The sequence below is a fragment of the Papaver somniferum genome, chromosome 1 (genome assembly GCF_003573695.1).
Source record: "Papaver somniferum cultivar HN1 chromosome 1, ASM357369v1, whole genome shotgun sequence".
NCBI classification, from domain to species: domain Eukaryota; kingdom Viridiplantae; phylum Streptophyta; class Magnoliopsida; order Ranunculales; family Papaveraceae; genus Papaver; species Papaver somniferum.
In genome coordinates, this window is record NC_039358.1 from 4,179,073 (window position 1) to 4,198,181 (window position 19,109).

The window sequence follows — 19,109 nt, forward strand, 5'->3', positions numbered from 1 at the left end:
TTTTGTGACAATATGGTGACGACATTTCGGAATCGGCAGGGAATAGATCCCCGACATTAACGACTTTTTCTCTGAATTTTGACATAGTGTCTATGATCCCTCTAAAATCTCCTCTTCTTCTTCTCTACTCAAAAAAACAAAAAATTATTTAATTCTAAAGTCTGATTTTAATCTAACCATACTATTAACTTAAGTTAATTACCTATTAACACTAACCAATTATGGGCAATTTAGTCATTTTAAATTTTTTTGAATAAAGAGTGACTCAAAATAGGTTTTAATGACCTTTTTCGTCCTCTAATGTGAGGCCACTAATTATTTTTTGGGGCCCCCAATTAAACCTTGTTTTTCTATTGTTTTCTTCTCTCAACAATCAACACCTTTCTAGATAGAAGTACAAAGAACAGATGAATGTTGTTCAATTTTGATTTGTTTTTGGAAAAATGGTCTCATGTTTTCGTATAGAGATTCAATTAAAAAATAATTCTGCTTTAAAGAAAAAACAATCGTTTCAAATTCAATTAGGATTGATTTATGGTTTTCCTAAAAAATATTTTTCTACCAAGTATACATCTAAGAGGATTTCAGAATTGTTTTCCTAGAATTTTTATCTTCTATTATGACTATTATTTTTTGGGTTATAAAAATTGAGTTAAAAAAAATGAGTTTTGGTGCATATGTTCTCTTTGAACTTCTTCTGTTCCTCCACTTGCATCCTGTACTCTTAGGTTAATCCGTTTCATTTTGGGTTTTCTAAAATGTCAATAGGATATGCATTTTCAGGGATGATTAATCAATTTCGCATTTCTGATGGGGATGAGTTTGAATTAATTATCAAGATGATTTCCATGATTTTTCAGAAACTGGGAAGAATGAATTTTGTTCATAAACGAAAAAACAGGAGGAAAACAAAATAAAAAAAACAAAAAAACGGAAAGAACACATTCCCGTGAATTTGTGACAGCTAGGCTTGCCACATCATCTTGGGCGCTGAGTAGGGCGTTATATAGGACGCACCATAGCATTTCCGATTTATTTTTTACACTTTCTCAATGCAGACAAAAAAAAGTGGGACACAGTGAGTTACTCCTTTTTTAAGCAAAGCTAAAGAGAGGCGTTTATTGAACAAAAAAAGCCAAAGAAAGGACAAGAAGGGGATAAAAAACCTGACCTCCAAAGAGAAAATAATAAGAAAACTGAACTAGCTAAGCAAAACAATAAGTAAATGAGACATCTCTGTCGACCACCGTCATTACATTTTAAATCATACTTTGTGGTTCGAGCAACCACTATTCCTCTATAGTTGTGCAGCTCCATTATTCCATGAAATCATCGCAAGCATTACCCTCTCTATAGATAAAAATACATTCATAGAAGTTCAAAAGTTAAAATGCCCAATATAAAGGTAGACTAATCACGAGTCTTTATTTTGTGCATACGTGGGCAAGATAACAAGGCCCTTCATGTTTCTTACCGAACCATTTCAAGATGGCCTGGTAGTTACGGTGAGCTTCAACCCATGCTTCATAGCTATAGTTATCATCATTTTGTACGTAACAGGATGGTTTGGAACCAAATGGAATTTAAAGAATCTACACAAGATAGCAAGCGTCAACTTCATTTGTAGATATGATGAGTCTTTCCCTAGGCATATTCTTGGTCCAGCCTGCAACAGCATGAGTCTCACACATTTAAGTATTGATATTACAACTGTCAATATAACCAACATTTCATTGGAGTTGGATTCCTACCTGGAATGCTGAGAATTTGAATGGAGATGCACTTTCAAATAAACCCTCTTTGTTGAACCATCTATCGGGGTTGAAAGACAGTGCATCCGGCCCCCAATTGTACTCCATTCTCCCCATGGCGTATGGAACATAAACCACTCGTCCACCTGCTTTCACTTTTGTTCCATCGGGTAAAACATCGTCTTCTAATACTCCTTTCGAGTCCTGCAAGTGTAGTAGGAAACTTTATTTTACTTTCATATGATACTATATTAGTAAAACAATATGTAAAAATCCTCAAAATCTGGCTTCGATAGAGGGTTTGGTACCTGGGGCACTGCAGGGTACAACCGTAGTGTCTCAGTGATTGTTGCATGCATGTAAGATAACTTTCCAAGTGAATCATAATTCAATAGACTTGCAAATTGTTTTAATTTCTCAGGAAATGATTTTGTTGGGTCCTTAGGATCATAAGCAGTCATTTCTTTGGTTTGGTTTTCTTCGAAGGCTATAAGTTCCTCGTAGATCTTCTCTTCTACATTTGGATTCTTCATGATCATGTATATCAACCAAGACAATGTTGATGCCGTTGAGTCACGTCCCGCTAAAATAAAGCTTAAGATGACATCTCTAAGGTATTTGTCACCATTCAACTCAAGATTTTCATTCAACTCAATGAATCTTGATAAAAGATCATGCTTTCGCTTGTCACCATTATCACCAGTTGCCTTAGCTTCTTGTAACTCCGCTTTTCTTTTACGAATTAAACCGTATGTAAATTCATTAATAACTTGGATACTTTGAACAAATAATGCTTCAGACCCAATATTAAAGAATCTTTGTAATTTCCACAAAGGGTTACTGAACCTAAAAGATACGACACCAGTTGCTTGTTCAAAAGCTTTAGCGAAACGATTATCGGGTAATTCATGAGCCAAAGTTCCAATGTCCACTCCAAATCCAATTTTACATATAGAATCTAGATTCATCCTCAGCAACAGTTCCTGACAAATAACAAACTTTTCATTACATAAAGCATCCACCAGGAGAGTTTTACATGAATATGTACTGCAAGATGCTTTTTGCTATGTAAAAAAATGTAGATTTTCGTAAAAAAGCTTAGAACTCCTATAATCTGAGTCTAATACCAGAGAGAGTTAGTGACTGACCTGCATATCGATTTCTTTGTTATGGAGTGACGCCCGGTGTAAAATACCAGAGAGAGTTAGTGCACAGTCTCTGAAAACAACAGTGCTTAAATTTCTCAAGTTTCTAGATGCAAACTCATGACTAGCAGTCTTTCTTTGTTGCCTCCATATCTCTCCATCCGCATTAAATATTCCATCTCCAAGCAACTCTTTCATGCATGTTTGAAAATCTTCACCCTTTGGGTAGTTGGGGAAGTTGGTTTTGAGAATATGTTCAACATTTGCGGGATCTGCAACGTAAACTGAAGTTATAAATGGCAGTTGAAGCGTCAAGGTTTTTGATTCAACAAAGTACTCAGTTAACCAATCATGCATTCTTTGGTAGTTCCTAAGAAGTTCTATTAGTACCCCAATGAATGGCCATGATTTGGGGCCTTTTAGATTCCTTTGATTCCATCTGTGCATGAAGATGTAAGTTAACACGATGCTAACCAAGACAATACTGATTTCAATTTTGTTTTCATTAAGTGTTGATGATGAGAACAATGAAAGTTGATCTACTGTTTCCATGGAAAACCAGTAAGCTAAAGATATTGAGTGTGGTTTCGAACTTCAGGTACGAAAGTTAGAAAAAAACACTTGATTGTAGAGAAAATTTGATACCATCCAAAGGAGAGTTAAAAGTTTTGAGAGTGTGGCCGACTATAGTGCAATCTTCTCATATATATAGCAGCTAGTAGCCGGGAGAGATTGCATCAAGTGGCGTGGATCCACCTTTACTAAAAATGCATCATGTTGCCGCGCATATGCTCTTCTTCTTTTCTCTTGTACTGCACTTTTACTTTTTGAAGAAAATCTTGTTCTTTTTGTTACTAATGACTGATGTACCTTTCAAAAATTGAAATTTCTAAACTCAATCATTAGAGGACGTGGTATATTGGAAGACAGATTGAGAGAGGACTATCCATTAGTCAATGCATCCCAACGTACTATCAAAGAGAGGACCAACAGGTAGTCATTAGTCAATGCACCACAACGAACTATCAGATATCAAGGGATTATATGTATATAAAAAAGCGGAAATGCTATCCGCCTCCCTATTCTTCACCTCCCTACTTTGCTCCCTCCGATCTACACCACATATCTACGATTTGGATCACATTCAGGTAAATGGGGTTCACCATTTTCTCAATGTGGGGTTTAAATTAGAGGGAGTAAAACAGGGAGGTGGAGAATAGAAAGCCGAATAACACCACCAACAAAAAAAAGTTGATTATGAACCATATTTTTCACATTAAGTAATCATTTTTGGAAGATCTTCATTATATCGGTCCCTCTTGTGAGGATATATAATTATATATATGGGTTTAAAGGTGTAGTAATCATGGAAGTATAGAATCTCAGAGATTCCTGATGTACATTTCTAGAGTCTCTGTCTGCTTTTGTTCCCAGTTTTTTCTTGGAACTTTTATAATGTACATTTGTCAGAACCTCTTCTTTCTTGTTTTTACAATATCTCCAATGTTCAGAAAGAAAAAATTCTCAAAGACTAATCATAATCTGGAAAGCACTGACACGGACACAGACACGACGCGATACAGATACATGGATTTCAAAAACTCAAAATTATTAAGACACAGACTCGTTTATATATATATATATATATTAATTAGATAATTTTTATATACTAAAATCATAGTGTTGTGGTATATCAAATACATTAATCACATAATTATATAAAAAAAACTCAATTTTATGCTGTTAGATTGGTCCATATGTAGTAAAATTAACTATTATACTAGTTTGCATGACATACTAGATTACCCAACTAGTAAAATAGAGTACAAATTTTTATATGTGCGTCGTGTCGGTGTCCCACGCGTCGGACACGGACATTGTACCAATACCGGTGTGTCGGTGCTTCACATATCATAATAATTGGAACTTTGCATACATTTGTTAGAATCTCCTCTTCTTCTTCTTTTTTCCATAATATCTCCGATTTTCAAGGAAAAAAAATCTTAGAGATTCGTCATGAGATTTTGTATACATTTGTCAGAACCTCAGTGATTCGTCATATTGAGTAAGACTAGTAACAAACCAGTAGTTGCCGGTCTAAACTGGAAACATCGCATTCAACTCCTGTTTTCTATGGAATATTCATTAGTTAATGCATCACAACGAACTATCAAATATCAAGGAATTATAGCCATAATTTCAATGGGTGAGCTTTGAATCCATAATTTCCCAACACTATTCTGTGGTTACAATGATCTGATTGACTATAAGATTAGTGAATATGCGAGATTTGAGATTGCACAACAGCAAGCAGAACTTCAAGAAGCTGAACTACAGCAAGATCAAATGGAAGCTCACTGGGCAGCCATGCAACATCAACAAGAAGCTGAAATTCAGAATCATGATCCTTTTGCATATGACAATATGGAGGAAGTACACCCAGCCATGGTGCAAAAAGCGAGAGTTAGATGAAGAGATAACAAGTCAAGAAGATAAAAGCTCACATCATGTAGCTTTTCAGAAAGTGCACAACATGTTGGACTTCTTAGACCCTCCAGATACAAATAGTGTACCATCCTCATCACAGCATCAACTTTCTCCAGCTGAACAAGACTACTGGAACAATTGGAATACAATGGAGAAGTATTTCAATGAAGACATCAATTTTCCAGCATCTAAAAGACTGAGGGTAAATGAAGTTGAAAGAAACACTGCAACAACTGAATCTAGAGATGTTATAGTTATTGAACCAACTGTCACATTTACGGATCCTCCACACAAATGGTTCAAAGGTCAATCAAGCTCAGGCGCAGTACAAGGAAATGACAACTCCCACAAATCCAACTTAAAGTGAATATCCATATCTTGAAATACATCATCAGGAAACCATTAGGGCTTATATGTTTTTTTTTGTGATATCTTACTAGCTTCCTGTCTTGTATTTTATTCTATCTTTATTTTTTTGGTTTGTTTTTTTAGTAGTTTGCTTGTAATATAACTTTAGTTCAGTCCCTTGTAATATAGTTTTCTTTTAGCATATAGATTTCTCTTTTCCTACCTGTAATATAACATATAGCTTTTTATTTTCCCTTGGTTTGTATTTTCTTCTATGTAATTTCTTTTGCTAGTCCCTTGTAATATAACTTTCTATTTTCCTATCATGGTTAATTGAAGTTCTGATCTTTTAGTTTAACATTGGCCAAAGTTAGTTTTGTTGATATAGATTTCCTGGTAAACAAAGAGTTTAATTCTTTTTTATTTCTCCAGAATAAGTGATCATTCCTGTGAAGTTGGTTTTAATTCTCTAACTGTCACATGTATTGTTTTAGTTTTTGAATTACTCTTTTCAGTACAGTTTTTTGTTTTCTTTAACCTTCCGGACTGAGAATATCTTGACCCATCTCTGGTTTCTCTAGTCTTTGAACTATTCCTTTATTTCCTCTGGGGCGCTTTCTACCAGTCTAATTTTGTTTTCGAATTCGCCTTTTCTCCTAGTATGTGTAGTCCTTCTGTCACAGGTTTTTTTCAGTGTTACTACTTACACCTGTGTTCACTTTTAAGACCCCCTGCTTTGCCACTTCTTTCATTTTGTTTCTTGTGTTTTCCCAGCAATTTACAGCCAGCTTTGTTGGTTTTGGTTTTATCTTCTGTCTCTTTTTTTTTTTATAGTGGCCTGGTAGTCTTTTTCTGATTCAGTTGTGAAGCTTCTTTTTTGGAATGTCCAAGGAATTGGGGCTCCTATAACTCATGACCATTTCAATCATCTTAATTCTTACTATAATCTAGATATTGTTTTTCTGGCTGAAACCAAAGCCCATTATCTAGAATGGATCCGTTTTAAAAAAAATACCATTTCTATGATTGGTTTATTGTTCCGTCCGTGGGAATCGCAAAAAGGTTAGCAGTAGCTTGGCATAATAATATAGAGTTGAAGTTGATTTCATCTAACTTAAATGTATGTCACTTTGATACAAAAATTAGAGAAAATGAGGTGATTTTAACATGTGTTTATGGTGCAGTGGAATCAGAAGACAAAATAGAACAATGGTCCTATATAGCTAACATTGCACAACAGATAAACAAGCCTTGGTTACTCATTGGAGACTTAAATGTGATTCTGGACCCATATGAAAAACAAGGAGAAAACAAAACTAGTTCCAGCAACAAGTCTTTCATAATTCATACCATCGACTCAATGGGACTTTAGGATGCGGGATTTGAGGGAGCTCCTTTTACATGGTTAAATAACAGAAAAGGCGACGCCAATATATGTGAAAGAATTGACAGAGCCCTGGCATCAGTTAAATGGATGCAAAATTTCCCCAATCCCAAGGTAAGTCATCTTCCTAGAGTAGGTTCAGATCACACTCTACTTTTGCTTGATTCATACCCAGAAAAACTAATATTACAAAAACCTTTTAGATGCATTAGATCCTGGCTTTCTCATCCTTCGTTCTCCTCATTAATTGCTAATTCTTGGTCTCTCCATTCCAGTAGTGCTCAGAATTATAACATTCATTCCAAACTTCAAATTCTGTCTACAGACCTATCTCATTGGAATTCAGATATATTCGGAAATATTCACAAAAATATAAAATCCTTAAACATTTGAATTGATTCCCTTCATAAATCCGGTAATTTTGCAGCCAATCTAAAAAAATTAAAAAACTTCAAACAGAACTAGGCGAGTGGTATAAGATTAAAAATGATTATTATCACCAAATTTCTAGGGATAAATTCTTCAAGTAATATGATCAAAACACAGAATATTTCCACGCCACCGCTTCTAATAGAAAAAGAATAAATGATATCCATTCTCTTAAAGAACCTTCAGGCCTTTGGATTTCCAAAAGAGATCAAATCAATTCGCTCCTGATAAATCATTTATCTCAGATAGGCACTTCTCAGATCCCTAATTACTTGGAAGACCTCTCTAATATAATAGATCCATGTATTTCCGAAGAGGAAAATTTTCTTTATCCATCATACCTTCGCACCAAGAAATTTGGAACACTATTTCTAATATGAATTAGTGGGGAGCTCCAGGACCGGACGGTTTCTTTAAAGCCAATTGAGATGTTTTAGGACCAGATTTAATCCATTTTTTACAAGATTTCTTTAAATCCGGAACCTTAGACCCTAGTTTAAATTACTCTTACAGTACTCTTATCCCAAAAATTTCCACCCCACAAACGCCAGCTGACTTTAGACCCATTAGACTAAGTAATACTATATACAAAATCATTTCTAAAATTCTTTCCAACTGTCTAAAACCAATTCTGAATAAAATAATTTCTCCTAACCAATCATCCTTTCTACCCGGTGGACAAATCACGGATAACATTATCATTGCCCATGAACTTATCCATACTATGAAAACTTCCAAAGCCAGAAAAGGCCACTTCTCTCTAAAATTAGATCTTTCCAAACCCTTTGACAGAGTGGAATGGAATTTTATTAATTCGGCCCTTACAGCGCTAGGCTTTAGCAATCACTGGGTTAATCTCATTATGCAATGTATCTCTACAACTTCTTTCTCCATCCTTCTAAATGGATCTCCAGGTCCAAATTTCAAAACTTCTAGAGCGCTAAGACAGGGCGACCCTCTCTCTCCATACCTCTTCCTAATCTGCATGGAAATCCTCTCTAGACTTCTAGAAAAGGCGATTTCTGATAAGAAAATTTCTGGTCTAAAGATAAAAAAAAGTGCTCCCAACATTTCCCACCTTTTCTTCGCCGATGATTACTTCCTTTTCACAAAAGCCGACTTAGGCGAAGCAAAATATATTCTAGACATCTTATCCAGGTTTGGTGAAATTACGGGTCAAATGATAAATCTTCAAAAATACGGAATATATTTCATCCATAGAATTCATCCGAAACATGGGAAAATTATTGCGAAAATTCTAAAAGTCCCTCTGTTGACAAAAAATGATAAATACTTAGGAACGCCGCTTTTTTGATAAAAAAAGAAAGGAGAATTTTGAACCCCTTCTACAAAAGTACTATCATACTCTGCAAGGTTGGAAATCGAAATTACTCTCTCAAGATGGAAGAACGGTGCTGATAAAATCGGTTCTACAAGGCTACCCTACCTACAAGATGCAGATCCTTGACCTTCCTAAGGAAACCCTAGACAAAATGGATAAAATCCAAAGATACTTTTGGTGGAATAAAGATAAGAACAAAAAAAGAGGAGGTTATTTTAAGGCTTGGGCCAGCATTTGCAAACCAATATCACAAGGAGGACTTGGAATTAAAAACCCACAACAATTCAATATTTCCCTCCTAACGAAGCTGGCTAGCAGACTTATCTTAGAGCACGATCAACTTTGGGCTAGATTATTGAAAGCCAAATATTTTCCTAATAACCACCCATTAGAAGGTTCTAGAAAAACAAATTTATCCTGGATTTGGACAAGCATACAAAAATGGTTAAACCTCATAAAAGGAAACTTCGTTTGGCAAGTCAAGAATGGAGCTTCGGTCAGAATTTGGGAAGATAAATGGATTCCTACTGAAAATACTATTCAAAAACCAACTGATTCTACAGAGCCTATTCCACAAAGGGTGAGTGAACTGATCACAAAAGAAGAAGGTTGGAATCAAGATAAACTAGAGATTCTCTTCACGAATGATGTAAAAGAAAAAATTCTAGCCATCTTTACAAATAGTCAAGAACAAGATAAGGTTAGATGGAAACACCACTCCTCAGGAATTTTCTCTGCAAAAAATGTCTACAATTTCCTTATTAACCAAGACCAAGAAAACAACAACTCAGTGGAAGTCCTTGGCAAAAGATTTGGAAAATTAAAGTAATTCCAAGGATAAAGTTATTCATTTGGAAATTAGCTCAAAAATCTCTCCCAAAAAATGCAAGACTTGGAGCACATAACAAAGATTTCATTACGGATTGCCCATTGTGTAACGCTCAAGTACAGAAACAGAGCACCACCTACTAAGATCTTTCCCTTTTGATAGAGCGGTTTGGTTTGGGATTTCTCTAGATGTGGTCAACTCAAGATATGATACAGATTCGATCGCAACATGGATTAAAGAGTGGATTACGAGACCAGATCTTTACAAACTCTCTGATAAAATTGCAACAATCTCTTGGTTTATATGGAAATATAAATGCTCAGTAGTTTTTGATAAAATTAAACCAAACCCAAATTCTCTTATAGAGCAAATAAGAAAATTCTTACAACAATATCCTCAAGAGAATATTGAGAAGAACAAAAAGGTTCAACAAGGTAAGATATATAAAGAAAAATGGTCAAGATTAACATCGGACTGGATTCTATTCATAGATGCGGCTTTTAAAAGAGAGAATTCAACCATGGGATATGATTTCATCCTATATTCGGTGGAAAACGAAACTTTTATGCAAATTACAGCGGGATCAGATAGAGATTCTTCAGCATTCCATGCGGAATCAAAAGCTTTATTAAAAGCCGCCTCTTGGCTGAGTGACAATATTTTATCTAGTGTTACTTTAGTTACAGATTGCAAAATGCTAGATGAAACCATCAATAAGGAATGTAAAATACCAGATTGGAGTGCAGAAAACACCATAAAGGAGACTCAAACAATTATGAAAAAACTCCCTCAAGCTCAGGTGCTATATATTAACAGAAGATATAACTCAGCTGCGGACAAGGTGGATATGGAAGCGCGGGTAAAGAATATTCGGAATTCCTCACCCTAAATTCAGCTAAGGATATCTCAATCCAGTGTGATGTTCAATATTTTTGAGAAAAAAGATATTGTAAATCTTATATACTTCATTGCTTGATTAAGATATTTCTTTTTCCATCAAAAAAAAGGAATTATAGCCATACGTTTCTACATAAAAAGAGTAGATTATTTCAAATAATAAAAATCAAAAGAGCAGATTATGAACCAGGCTTTATCGCATTAATTAATAATTTTTGGCCAATCTTCATCATCATATCGATCATTTGATATTGTGAGACTATATAACTTATGTATGGGTTTAAAGGTGTAGTAATAATGAAGGTATGGAATCTCATAGATTTCGTCATAATTGAGTAAGACTAGTAGAAAACCAGTTGTTGTCGATCTAAACTAGGAACATGGCATTCAACTTCTGTGTCTTTGGAATATTCTATAGTCCATGCATCACATCAAACTGCCCGATAGCTTTTCCTTTTGATTAAAAAAAACAAAAAAAAAAACAAAAAAACAAAAAGACTACGAGATAAGACAGATATCAAGGGAATATATAAGCAAACATGAGATAAATTTGTAGGGACAGAATGTTGCACAACACATTTTGTTAGTGCGCGAGATTCACTCACTTCCTTAGCGTTCGAGGACATAACAAGGGATCCGAAAATAGGGGGAAATATTAGATGTATCCCACTACATCTTAGCTGTCATTCACTATGTAAACACCTATATAAAGAGAAAGGCAGGAGAGAGAAAGGGGGACACACTTTAGAGGAGGACACATTTGTAGAAAGAGAAAACATAATTTGTATTATTATTATATCCTTTTTCCTTCACCAACTTAGAGCTCCAAATACTCATTAATGGAGATTGTAAATGTAATCCAAATGTAATTTCAACAATCATAGTGAACCTTAACCCCGCGGATGTAGATCACATTGATCGAATCACGTAAATCTTGTGTCTTATTTTACATTTTCATCATTTTTATATTCATTTTCATGTTAAATAAGTTTAGATCAAGAAATTGTTAAAGGGGTGTTAGTTGTGGAATTTCCTGCAACTACATTTTGGCGCTAGAATCAGGGAAGGGTAAAGGATTTTATCCTACCTGCAATAAATCTTACCAGATCTATAAATTCAGAGGCAAAAATGAAATTTCAGTGGAAGAAATTCATCTTCAGAAGACAAATGATGTTGAAGTTCGCATAAATCCAATAACAACAAGAAAAAGAGGGAAATGTGGAAGAAGTGAAGGAAGTCGAAGATAAGGACAAGATGATGTCGCTGTGATTTCTGTCACAAACAGAAACTCGCACAGATGATTCAAGGTTGAGCGAACAAGCAATAGGTAACGGGTTCGAATTCGCACACATACATATTTTTCATTTTCTTCTCATCTCCAAGGAAGAATAAAAGAACAACAGAAAAACATTAAGTGTTTACTTCGCATAGAGGTGCTTGAACAGTTGGTTAAGGCGGCATCGTGTGCGTTCGTGGTCGCGTGATTGAATCCCAACACACATATTTTTTCATCTTCGCACATTTATCTCGGAGAGTAGAGGAGGAGTTGGTCTTTGATTACTTCGCAAAGAGTTATCATGGTTCATACACTTGGTCTAGCTGTTCGCATGAGAGGGTTCACACACTTGGCATTTGATTAGTTCGTACGATCTTTGATTATTTTGCACAGAAAAGAATCAACACAGTTGGTCAGTGCGGTACTTCGCAAGGAGAAGGTCATGGGATCGATTCTTGCCTTTCGCACATTTGTTTTTGTTACTCGAAATTTATAAAAAATTTCCTCTCACACAGTTGGTATTTGATTATTTCGCATGAGAGGCTTAACACAGTTGGTATAGTGCGAGAAAATGCAAGAGGCAAGTCAAGGGTTCAAGTCTCACTTCTCATACTTCTTTTTGCTGCGCGATATTCATACATTTCAAGACATTTAATCACTTCTTTGACAACAACATCAAATCACATGAAACCTAAGTACCACTTTACTATAACATTTTACTTTTACAGAAAATAAAAGTTTTTTGATTTGGTTTACAAAATGCGATACAATCGCACAATTACAAAAATCGAGAAAAATCTCGCAGATATCAATTTTTAGAATTTCTCTTGAATATTTTCTTTGCTTCAAATGATATGGTATTTAACATGGAGAGAAGTAGGGAGAAAAATAATACCTCATCGATCATTTCCATGAGAAGTATTTATCACATGAGACGAAACAAGTCATTCAAAGGAAATCAAAACAAACAAAAACGATTTGAACTTGCAAATAAATGATTTTGTTTACAAAAGAAATGTTGAATACTAATCTAAATTCTTATTTACATTCAGCATAGCACGAGGCAAAGAACATGGAGCAATAGTTTCTCATGATTAGTTCGCAATACAACTTATTCGCATTCAAAGACACATACTTCTTATATTTCGAGGATTATTACTTCTTATACTTCTTGAAGGATACTTCATACTTCTTATACTTCTTTAAGGATACTTCATACTTCGCATACTTCAAGGAATGATACTTCATATATACTTCTCAATGCTTCGGAACTTCACAAAAGAATAGAGGCAAGTACATACTTTTCAGGAAAAAGTATTCGTTCGCGTAGTTCCTTCATCAACAAAGATCAAAGACTACTCCAACATCACGCATCCCGCTCCAACAACTACAACAAGGTGGATTTTTCCTTGAAGATCGCTCTTCAAGCAATATTCAAGAAAAAAGAGGCAAAATGTAGGGACAGAATGTCACACAACACATTTTGATAGTGTGCAAGATTCACTCACTTCCTTAGCGTGCGAGAACGTAGCAAGGGATCCGAAAATAGGGGGAAATATTAGTTGTATCCCACTACATCTTAGTTGTCATCCACTATGTAAACACCTATATAAAGAGAAAGGGAGGAGAGAGAAAGGGAGACACACTTTAGAGGAGGACACATTTGTAGAGAGTGAAAACAAAATTTGTATTATTATTATCCCCTTCTTCTTCCTTCACCAACTTAGAGCTCTAAATACTCATTAATGGAGATTGTAAATGTAATCCAAATGTAATTTCAACAATCATAGTGAACCCTAACCCCGTGGATGTAGATCACATGATCGAACCACGTAAATCTTGTGTCTTATTTTACATTTCCATCATTTTTATCTTCATTTTCATGTTAAATAAGTTTAGATCAAAAAAAATTGTTAAAGGATATTAGTTGTTGGATTTACTGCAACTACAAAATTTGTTTGTAAAATAAGTGGATCATGGACAATGCTTTATCACATTAATTAGTCATTTTGAGATAATTACATGTATGAGTTCGAAGGCGGAGGAAAGACCAGTAAACAAACATTAGTTGTCGAACATAGCACTTAACCCATTTTGTCTTTAAAATATTCTTCCGATAGTTGAAAAAGTAAGATTTTGATTCGGAAAAGGTTGGATATTGAAATAATTTCCACGTATTTCCTCCATTAATATATCCCAATAAATTTCAGTTGGATAGCTTTTAGTCCGTGGATTGTACTACACTTGTTCCATCATTGTTCCATTCTAGAAGAGGGTCTAGGGTTTCGTTTTTCTAGTTCCAAAATATGGGAGGGTTTATATATTTTTCCAGAAACCTATTAATAAAACTTTTGAATTTTATCTTTGAATCATAAATTTTTTAAGCATAACAATGATAATTAATGTTTTGAAGATTTTTTTCATGGAAATAGATGGAAAATGGCTAATCTCTTTCTTTCGTACACCGGCTTACATATTTGGATTGCGGAGGACATACATGTACACTTCACAAATCCAAGAGAACTTGGCATGGTGGATAATTTTAACAGTACTATAGTAGATTTCATTAATCCTTTATTCATTCATAGCTTGAAACTTACACCCAGATGAGAAGACCTCAGTTCTCATTATACAGACAAGACACAGAGAGAGAGGTTGATAACGACTTCTAAAAAACACACACTCAACACGTGGACCAAACCAAACAACCATACGAATTGAGCACATTGAAGTGTAAGAATATGAAGAATTGTGCTCTTAATTTCTAGCTACTGAACCAATTCACTAAAACATAAGATTCCAATAAAATTTAAGCCTGTCGACTTTTTCGAATACGAGGTTATGTATTGTGACGCATTGAGTCTTATTTGCATCATTCTCGACCAAACGCGCGCTCGTTATTATTTTAGTAGCCTTACTTCGTATCCTCCTTTGGGTCGTTCCACAACGGTATAAGGCATGTGCGTACCAAGTAGCTTATCCCAAAATATGAAAAATGGTTGTGCGTAATTATACTTTCTTCCTCGCAACCCGTAATGATGGATATCATGGTAAGCAGAGTTGTTCCCGAATATTAGTTGGAAGGGTCCGAAACCAGGAGGCAGCCAGAGCCCAGAGTGAAGATCAATGGCCTTCATCGAAGTAATAGAAGAGAAGTATAAACCTGTTCGAGCTGTCATCCCTGAAACCAAGAAACAGACGACACCGCCGAATGTATCGATGAGACTCTCCAATGGGTGAGCATAAAGCGCCCCGCATGCATAAGGAACCTCCAGAGTGTGATGTTGAGAGTGAATGTGTTTATAGAGAAACTTGTTTGTGTGCATTTTCCGGTGGACAAAGTACTGCCATGCATCCAAAACTAGCATGGCCACAATAAACTGGAATATTTGTACCGGAATAGAGGGCTGAACCACAACTCTGTATGTGGTCAGCATAGAGCGATCAAACTGCAAGAGAAAAAGTGTGCTAGTATGTAAATATTACTATCTATGCGAGGTTTAGGATCTATAAACAAAATATGAAATTCAATTTGCAAAGTTAAGTTAATTTTGAAATACTAACCAAGTAGGTTAAAGATGCCAGAGTAATGACTTGAATCAACTGTTGTATTAGAACACCTCTAATCACAGTAGGGAGTGGAACCACATCTTTTGCTGCAAATTCTTTTTTTGTATGTAAACGATACTTTTCCAATGGAGGTAACATGTGATGAACTCCTGCGTATAGCCAATACACAACTACTGGAGCAATCAAACCCATTACATCATCACTCAAATAACCTTCCCAAAACATCATCTTGTCAAAGTACAAAATGGATTAAGGATCAAGGTTTGAAAGTAAAGTCTGTTCTGTTTCCTATTTATAGCAAAAGTTATAGGAACTTCACTCATTACATGGGCCTCATATATTGGTCTGGGATTCAGCCAAGTCTCTCTTTCTGGACACATGCTATCGTTTGTCATTCTTTTTCCATTGACTCTTCTCTTTTTGAACAGCCGATCTTCCCACCTTTCAGTCTTTTTTTTTTTCTTTTTCTTTTTTAATAGCTTATGTCGCGACCTACTAGTCCAAATCTGATTACAGAAAGTACTCGCGCGCGCTCAACCATAGATTTAGATTGTGCCATACGTTCCTCTGGATGGACCTGGTTACGATACAGCCTCCATATATTATTGTATGTGTACTTAGTAACCTCAAAGCATTCGTTCTAGCGAAAGGAAACAAGAGAGAAAGAAATACAAATCATCTATTTATTTTTTTGATAAACTAGAATTTTATTGATTAACCACGAATGTGGTTTTGATCTTGAGCTAAAAGATCATAAATATCTTTCTTATCAAACGCTGAAACTCTAACACTTCTAGCTTTTGAGTTAGCGACTTGATTGTCATCTCTACTAACAAAAGTAAATTTGCAGGATTGAAAAATAAACTTAAATGTTTTATTTCTCTAACTAAACTTCTTTTCTCCCATTGCACTCCCCAGATGTCTTCAGTAATAGCTTTGATTACTACTTGCCCATCAGCTTCAATATGTATATCATCCAGCTTCAATTTCTTAGCCCACAATAATGCTTCTCGTACTGCTAGGAATTCTCCTTTCTCGGGATTCAGGACTCCATGTTTGAAACTACCTCTGATCCCATCGCAGTTAACTGCATGATCGCGTAAAGCAATCCCAGTTCCATTCTGATTAGTATTACGATCAAAAGGCGTATCCACATTAAACTTCTCAATGCCTTGCGCAGGAGGACACCAGTGAGAGATATTATTTTTAATGTTGTACGGACTACTGTTTATATTTCCATGCAGATGCCAATTTAAATGATACTGAATTCTATTGATAGAAGAAATGGGGTTTAGAGAAACTCCCTGAAAGATGGCTTCGTATCTGTCTTTCCAGATAATCCATGCACCAATCATGCATGTGAACAATAGTCGTTCATTTGTAGCAGTAATACCAACTCTAAACAAGCTAAGAACCCATTCAGATACACTCCCACAATTTCCTCTAACTGTATCTATATCTATATTGATTCCTCTCCAGACAACTCTAGCATGTCTGCAATCAAATAATAAGTGCTCAATCGTTTCCTCTTCTCTTCCACAAACTCCGCATTCAGTTTCCAGATCAGGGTAATGAATTGCTAGTTTATATTTGGTAGGGTGACAGTCATGTATGCACTTCTAAGAGAAAAGATTTATTCTATGAGCAACACTGGAACTCCAAAGGGTTTTCCAAATTTATGGCTGAATATTTGCTCCATTAATTTGAGAGTCATTGGAGCTTCTTGTGAGGTGATTATAAGCACTTTTAACTGAGAACTTCCCATCTTTAGCTGGTGTCCAAATGTAAGAGCAGTTCTTGGCTTCAATATTTTGATGAAGGAGATTACCATATTTGAAGTATTTTTGTCCAAAGCATGATATGTTCTTTGGAAGTATTAGAATCAAACATGGAATGTAAAAGAGGTATATTCCAAGTACCTGCATCTGAAATGATCAGCTTATCAACACTTTCATAGAATCTGTGCATATCATTCATTGGAGGTGGTGGATGATTCAAACCTGACACCCACTTATCCTTCCAAATTTTTGTCCTTCTGCCATTATTTATTTCCATGAAGTATTTCTTTTGAATGATTTGTAAACCTTTTGTGGTGCCATTCCACATGTAAGAGCAGTTATTGGCTTCAATATTTTGATGAAGGAGCTTACCATATTTGAAGTATTTTCTTCCCAGAATTTGTACCCATAGCTGCTCTTCTTCAGTGCACACCCTCCAAACTAGTTTGGTAAGTAATGCGAGATTGAGTTTCTCCATATCCCTGAAGGCAAGTCCCCCATGATCCTTTGACTTACAAAGTTGAGAGTAACACACGGGATTAAAACCTCTATTGGAAGAATGACCCCAAAAAAATTTCCTTTGAATTGTAGTTAATTTTCTCATGAGATGATCAGGTAACTTAAAAAAACCCATTTGGTAGAGCGGTAAGGAATTAAGGACATGTTTTATCACGGTGGATCTACCTGATTGTGACAGAGAAGTAGAAGGCCACACAGAAAATCTTTTGTTGAAATTATCTTCCATGGACTTGAAAGCTTCTTGTTTAGAGTGTCCAATAATAAGAGGAGAACCTAAATACCTCTCCTTTGAGTTCGTGATCTTCACTCCCAATATTTGTGTAAGAGTTATTGCAACATCTGGTTTTGTATGCTTGCTGAAATGTACAACAGATTTTTCGAAATTCATAACCTGTCCTGACTGAAAATACATATCATTTATACATTCGTTGTCTTATAACGTCTTAATATTACAGAGAGGAACAACTAGGGCCGTAAAATGTGTCTGCCTAGCATATTCCATCTCAAGAAGTCACATGTTTAACGTGTTATTGGTCGTGTTATGTTGTGCTAGAGACTAAGGGGTGCCCTGATGTATCTTGCTAGATGACGTGTTATGTTGTGTTGTGCCGGAAAAATAAATATGTTGTGTCTTACTGTGCTGTGCTAAGTTGGGTATATTTATTTGATGTTATTCAAAGTAAATATATATATATATATATGTCAGATATTAGGTATCCTATGAGTTGTTATAGAAAAAAGGTCAATATAAGGATGATTAACTGTCAAAAATTTTCTCTGAGAACAGAAACTTCCTATGGAAATTTCTACCATGTGTCATTTGTTGGATTTTGTAGAAAGAGCGTATTCGCCGTACGTTTGATAAAGATCCAAGGGAAAAAGATGCGCACAGCATCATCCTAGACGTGAAAGCGAACCCTTTGTACTGGTCTCATTCATCTAATAGCTTAAGAAATGTTAGATTCTAAGAACTAGTTTTCAAATGGAAATATTTAATTAGAAGATAGTTCCTAGAGTTTTTTAATTAAATAGTTTTTTTTTTGTAATTCTTTCATTCATTCTTTCTATTTATTTATAATTTATTGTTTTGTTGATCAAAAAATATTGTCAAAATTTAGCTAAAATAAAGACTCTCATGTGTATTTTGTAGTGTTTCATGCATATCATGACGTGTTTTATTAACGTGTTGTGTTGTGCTGTGTTGTGCTATGTCGATTAGACTAGCCTACCATATCTCACGAAACTAACGTGTTGGACCGTGCTGAACTAAACCACGTGCTTTGTTGGGATGTGCCCGTGCTGGCACAGCCGAGTTACACCTCTAGTAATAACTAGCCCACCATATCTCACGAAA

General features: G+C 35.3%; 3 protein-coding genes across 3 annotated transcripts; all 3 read right to left on the bottom strand.

Annotated features, from left to right (window-relative positions):
- Positions 1 to 1,158: 1,158 nt before the first annotated feature.
- LOC113277819 (cytochrome P450 704B1-like) lies at positions 1,159 to 3,559 on the bottom strand. The gene is made up of 4 exons (XM_026526810.1): positions 2,900 to 3,559; positions 2,060 to 2,734; positions 1,752 to 1,955; positions 1,159 to 1,666 (listed from the first exon to the last, which is right to left on the bottom strand). Exons 1-4 carry the CDS (start codon positions 3,446 to 3,448, stop codon positions 1,484 to 1,486), a joined length of 1,611 nt encoding a protein of 536 aa, XP_026382595.1. The 5' UTR covers positions 3,449 to 3,559; the 3' UTR covers positions 1,159 to 1,483.
- A 10,886-nt stretch (positions 3,560 to 14,445) lies between these two features.
- On the bottom strand, positions 14,446 to 15,733 carry LOC113325147 (sphinganine C4-monooxygenase 1-like). The gene is made up of 2 exons (XM_026573371.1): positions 15,453 to 15,733; positions 14,446 to 15,337 (listed from the first exon to the last, which is right to left on the bottom strand). Exons 1-2 carry the CDS (start codon positions 15,684 to 15,686, stop codon positions 14,789 to 14,791), a joined length of 783 nt encoding a protein of 260 aa, XP_026429156.1. The 5' UTR covers positions 15,687 to 15,733; the 3' UTR covers positions 14,446 to 14,788.
- Positions 15,734 to 16,201: 468 nt separating this feature from the next.
- LOC113355877 lies at positions 16,202 to 18,167 on the bottom strand. Its single transcript, XM_026599122.1, has 2 exons — positions 17,378 to 18,167; positions 16,202 to 17,037 (listed from the first exon to the last, which is right to left on the bottom strand). The coding sequence occupies exons 1-2, from the start codon at positions 18,165 to 18,167 to the stop codon at positions 16,202 to 16,204; spliced, it is 1,626 nt and encodes a 541-aa protein (XP_026454907.1).
- Between the last annotated feature and the right edge of the window lie 942 nt (positions 18,168 to 19,109).